General features: G+C 41.1%; 1 protein-coding gene across 1 annotated transcript in view; it reads right to left on the bottom strand.

The window, feature by feature from the left end:
- Nucleotides 1-3963: 3963 nt before the first annotated feature.
- LOC140461059 (scavenger receptor cysteine-rich type 1 protein M130-like) overlaps nucleotides 3964-6000 on the bottom strand; it is a 56501-nt gene continuing 54464 nt past the window's right edge. Inside the window, exon 29 of the mRNA XM_072555842.1 lies at nucleotides 3964-4016. Within this exon, the coding sequence (XP_072411943.1) occupies nucleotides 3964-4016 (53 nt within the window). The remainder of the gene's footprint in view (nucleotides 4017-6000) is intronic.

The raw sequence follows: 6000 nt of genomic DNA, 5'->3' as shown, positions 1-6000 counted from the left end.
GTGGACCCAAGTTTTGAAAAAAATGTGAGAGTAATGTGGCCCGTGTACACAACAGCATTGTTCTTCAGTTAAATATTAAAATATTGTCAGGCCAGTAACAAACTCAAAAAATCTTTTCTCATGCTGCAGTATTTTCTTTGGTGAATATTGAGTTTTGTTTTTAGAAATTGAGCCAATTGGCTGTTCAATTCCATCGTCATCTTCCTGTAGCATTACAGCTCCAACTTCTGTATTGCCAGGGTAGATTGCAACTTTGAAAGGTTTCAAAAACATTGGTTTAAATAAAATTGGGGCAGTGGTTAATCTGGCTTTTAAAATCCCAAATGCCTCCTTATATTGTTCTGTTCACCGAAACTTTGTGTTCGTCTTTAGTAAATCCATCAACGGTGCTACCATGTGGCTGAAGTTTAGAACAAATGACTGATAGAAACAGTTAATTCAAATAGTCAAAGCAACTCTTTCTTCGAGGAGTTTCGTGGACATTCCTCGATGGACATTGTCTTCAGCTTCCTTGGGGTTTATCCTTCCATGTCTGGTGCGCGTCCCAAGAACATCACCTTATGGGCAACATTCTACGAACATGAGTGAAGGTTTGTCGTTCAGAATTCCCTGAGCCAAGCTGCTCCAATACAGTTACAATACTGGTGTCTGTGCGACAATGAGAAGAATTGCCCAGGTTCGTCTGTGCACAAAAACCAGGACAAATCCAAGCTGGCATGTTGCCATCCCTAACGCCTTCTTCCAATCATGTGTAAAGTGATGGTAAGTGTCATCAAGAGTGCTATCAAGGAATACCTGCTCAGCAATAACGTGCACAGTGACGCCCATTTTGGGTTCTGGCAAGTTGAAACAGCTCCTGACCGCATTACAGCCTTGGTTCAAACATGGACAAAGGAGCTGAATTTCAAAAGTGAGGTGAGAGTGATAGATGCTGATAACAAAACTACATTCGAGCAAGTCCAGCATCAAGGAGCTCTAGCAAACTTGGAAACAATGGATATCAGAGTCAAACTCTCCACTGGTTGGAATAAAACCTGACATGTAGGAAGTTTGTCATGGTTGATGGATGTGCGGTATAAGAAATCAAGCGCATCTGAATAAGTTCCTCAGGGAGATGGAGCAAGAGGGACAGGATGGGCGGGGGGAGGAGAAAGTGAAAGAGTGGCAGACAGTGAGGGAGAGGAAGGAGGAGAAGGAGGGATAAGGAGTGTGGAGAGGGGGTGGAGAGATGGAGACATGTAGAGAATTACGGAGAAAAGGAAAGAGGAAGGAAGAGCGAGGTGACAGTGGGACAGGGAGAGGGAGAGAGAGAGAGAGACGGGGAGTGAGAGGAGAGAAGAAAAGACAGAGAGAAAAAGAGATGAGGACAAATGTCTCTCTCCCGATTGCTCCCTTGTGTTGCAAGTGATACAATGCCCCCCTCTGCTGGCCTGCCCGTACCACTGCACAGGAGTTGATGCAGCGTGAAAGCCATCAGATATACCGTCAAAGACAGAGAGAGAGCAACTCACAGCAGCATCAACAGATACATAAAGACACCCATATATATTCCCACACACATAGACACACTGGCGCACATACACTCCACATAGACACAGGCACACAGACATGCTCACAGAGTAAAAGATGTTCATGTCGAGAAATGCACGAGTTCCCTCTGCAATATGGAATTAATTTATCTTTGGACTGTTTCCTGACATTGTTCACATTGAATCAAACGTTTTCCTGGCAATTGATTTCAGGCACCTCCCAGTGAAGTTGTTTTTGTAAGGAGACATGATTAATGTTCTTGCACGTTGAGCAATTTACAGTTCTGTGTAATCTCCTGAGTCAGATTCTAGGTGATGAAAGAATAAAACTTCTACATGCGCATTGTTTGATGAAGGAAGTAACTATGTAACCTAAGAGATTCACAAGCTTGGATACTTTTTCAAGAAAAAAGTATTTGCCACCTATGCATTGGTATTGGGTAGCATTGTCTCACTTGGACAACGAGACGAGGCAGGTTTGGCGGGTGGGGGGGGAGAAAGAGAATGAGAGAGAAACTTCAATCCGTTGCCTAACACTTCTTACTTTATTATTTCATTCAGACTTCCCTCTCAGACAAAGTGTATCTCATTGCAGGCAGATGCAGACACACTGATACAAACAGACCAAAATGCAAAGACACATATATGGAATCTCTCATCAACATGATCATCAGAGTTACATCATTTTGAACAAGACGGATGACTGAGAGAAAGTGGGGAGCGGTTTAACACTATTTGAACAGATTCAACATTTCCAGTAAACAGAGACTCCACTGCACGGAGACAAAGTCACAGATATCAGCTCTGGATCTGTTTTTTTATTATATCTGTCTCTACCTTTTCACTCTGGTTCTCCCACCCAACCCTCCTTTCCTGTTTAGACCTGAAAATATTACCCCACACATTGCTGCCTCGCAAATATGCCGTGCCTCAAGTCATACCTGTCTGAAGTTTCCTCCTTTCTGCCAGTTCAAAATTAACACCTCCCCGCCAAAAAAAATTGTGACTCCACAATTTGTTCCCCTTCGCAAATTTGGCGTCCTACCCTAAACGTGCCCCTCCAAACAGAGCATGCTGACTTCTAACCACGTCCTTTTCATGGTCCCACAGCTGCACGCTTTTTTTTAAGCAGTAATTAATTTTCCAGACTAACAGATTCTGAATGTCCTTGTTATTTATTTTTGTGTGTATTTAGAGCTCAGGAAAACACTTGTAGATAATGAGGGTCAACATGGTGAAGTTACCAACAACTAGTGTAATCAGCAGTGTAATCAGTTGACACTTGAGTAATCTGTAACTGATAGACGGATCAAGGCGATTCCACGACAAAACAAATCAGCGAACAACGAACAGTCCTGTACAAAACCAGGCCTTCCAGCCAACAAGTCAATGCTGACATATGATAACTTACAAAATTCAATTTTACGCTTTCATGGCCTATTTTCCCAGCCTATTCATGTATCTTTCAAGATGTCTGCCAAATTTGCCACCAATTCCTCTGGTAGCACACTCAAGTCATATGCCATCCTCTGTGCAACGGACCTGCATCTCACTTATCGTTAAAATTTAATCCATTTTATCTTAAACCGAAGTTGTATAGTAATTGACATTGCTAAACAAGGAAAACACTCCAGCTGTACAATCGAAACGTGCCTCTGCTCCTTCTGCAAACTACGTTCAGATCGTTCTGTTGGCCTCTGAATTTCAAGTGACAATGAAATAAATTTGCCCAATCTCTCCTTGTGGATAATACATCCCCAACCAGGCAATATCTGGTTTATCTGTAGCCGCACCAAAGCCTCCATGTCACTTCGGTGGAGTGGCAACCAGAACCGTTTGTCATCTTCCAAGTGTGGCCGAATTAAATTTCGACAACACGCAACCTGACTGGATAAAAATTGTACGACGTATTTCCTGACTAATGCAGGGAACCTTGTCGTGTGCCTCCTTGATTACCGAACCCACCTGCGTTGCAACTTTCATGGAAAATGCAGATTGTAAGACAAGATCGTTCTGCATGTTAACATTCCAAGTATACTTCCCTCCTGCAATCAGCTTTCCAACGTAATCGCAAAAGCACAAGTATTCTCATATTCAGAGATGCATTTGCACAAGGACAACGAATTACAACCACTCTCACTTACTCAGTGACACTCACACACATACACTGTGGCACTGACATTAATACAAGGACTGAAAATCCCAAAACAAACTTGTTATCACTGCATTTTTATTGATGAATTGTATTCTACATTTTGTAACATCACTTTCAGAAATATTCCGAGTTCATTGAGTATATGTTAATGGAGATAACATTTCAGTCAATAAACAGCAAAACACTACTTCATAGAACGCTTTGACTTGACAAGTTTAAAATCCTCCTTCATGCGGTATGAGAAAGCAAAGCAATTACACATGGAATTTCCTCAATAACTCATTGACAAGCCACAGGACCATCGTCCACTATTGTGACTTCAAACTTCCACACTGAGAAATGAATTACATAATATAGTCACACATAAAAAATAACTCCGATGCACTCTGTTTATACCCACTTTTAACTCATTAAAACACACAGCATGCAATGTTTCAAGTATATTTTAAATGTATATATATATGCAAATATATATATTTCAATGCCAAAGTAAATGCTGTTCAATTATGAACAATTGCAGCTTATATTGAGAAGAATGTTTTGCAAATTCAAAGCGATAGTCGGTGACATCTCGCAATATTAGGACGTCCCATGTTGAAACAGAATCTAAAATCGACCTGAAATGATAAAGAAAATAATTTGAGTCCACGCATTCAATTTGCCTCTGGCTCTATTCACAGCACATGAGTCAACCAATACCTAGCTGAAGCTCTCACTCCATGGAGTAGGGACAAGACTAATTCTGCCTCTGCAATGTCAGACTGATGACGGGCCATATTTGGAAGGCACAATGACATGTTTCTCTATCTGTGTGTTCAGTTGGATGGAAACGAGAGCCTGGAAATTATTCTGAAGAGTAGCAGAGATGTGTGCAGCAAGTGATCACTGGGCCAATATTTATTCTACAAACAACAAGCTCACTGAAAATATTATATAATGATCATCGCCTCTGGTTTGTGCGAATATTGGCCGGGCAATATCCTAAATTATAGTAGTTATGAAATGTTCAAAAGTATATCATTGGCCATGCACGATTTTGCAGGTGAGATGTTGATTGAAAGTGCAAGATAAACAAATATCTATGGTTTCTTTCGCTCTTCTAAAACAATTTAATAGATCTCTGTGAAACAATAAAAGTTGCTTTCTTCATTAATTTAAACTAGCCTCACGTTTGTCAAGTTTTCCAAGATGACTTTCAACATTACATAATGCTCAAGATATTTCAGAATTTTGCAGAAAGCCGAGGCATCCCATTCTCTCCTCTGCATCCGAAACATTGGAACTCAGAGGGAAACGTAGCAATTATGGGTTTGATGCGTACGTTGTAAAATTTTGGATCGCACATCCAGTGCATGTCAACAGTGAAAGTGCCACCGATATGCGAGTTATCAGGGGAAGTCAGATGGATTTTCTGTTTGGACAACAGAGGTAACATGGCAATGGCTGAATCATTGCTCTATCGAATCATGCAGTGCAGTGAAGCTCACTTGGCCATTCGTAATCAGAATCAAACAACGGGAATTGCTAGAAAAACTCAGCATGTCTGGACACATGTTTGGAAGGCATCAAAGTTAAAGTTACAGGCCCGGTGACCCTTCATCAAAGAAACATAGGAGCTTGGTTGTCGGTGTGGTGACCCTTACATGTTACAGGAGGGTTCTCACAACAGTAATTAACCAACTCTCTGTGAAAAAGGAGGGAAGGTGAAGAATAATGGAAGCGGATAACTGGGAACACATTGAACATTGGAGCAGCTTTTCTTTTCCAAAAGTCTATTCGAAAACACTGAAATGGTTAAGCAGTTGATCAGATAGTTTGGGTTTCAAAGGCAGCCGTAAGTTATTGCCATTTGTAATGTTCTGCTTCAGGAGATGTATTCGTCTTCGGGAATGGGTGTGAGTGCAGTTCCTGAAAACAACCACATCAAACGCACGCCTCTTTGCACATTCCAAGAAAAGGTCCTAGGCTCCGTAGTGCCTGTGAGCTGCAAGAACTAAACCATTCAAAATGTTGAGCATGGAAAACCCCATCTTTCGTATTCTCCATACAGCCAGGTGATGACGCATTGAAACAGCAATTTTGTAGATTTGTAATTACAAAATTGGGTGAAGATCAGCGATTCGAAGAACTGACACGACGCAGTGTATGATGAATAGCATCGAATTCATTTTTTAAAGACGGTTCTTATGCTGTTGGAAAAAAAAATCGTTCTCCAATAATACATTTCTTTCTTCGTGACAAGCTGTGGGGATAAGGCACAGGTAGCTTTGGACGTTGTTCTTGGACTTTCCAGTGAGTATAATATTATCATGGAAT

The sequence above is a fragment of the Chiloscyllium punctatum genome, chromosome 36 (assembly GCF_047496795.1).
Source record: "Chiloscyllium punctatum isolate Juve2018m chromosome 36, sChiPun1.3, whole genome shotgun sequence".
In the NCBI taxonomy this organism is placed as follows: Eukaryota; Metazoa; Chordata; class Chondrichthyes; order Orectolobiformes; family Hemiscylliidae; genus Chiloscyllium; species Chiloscyllium punctatum.
Note: the sequence above shows the minus strand (reverse complement) of the source record. Positions and strands in the feature narration are given on the sequence as shown.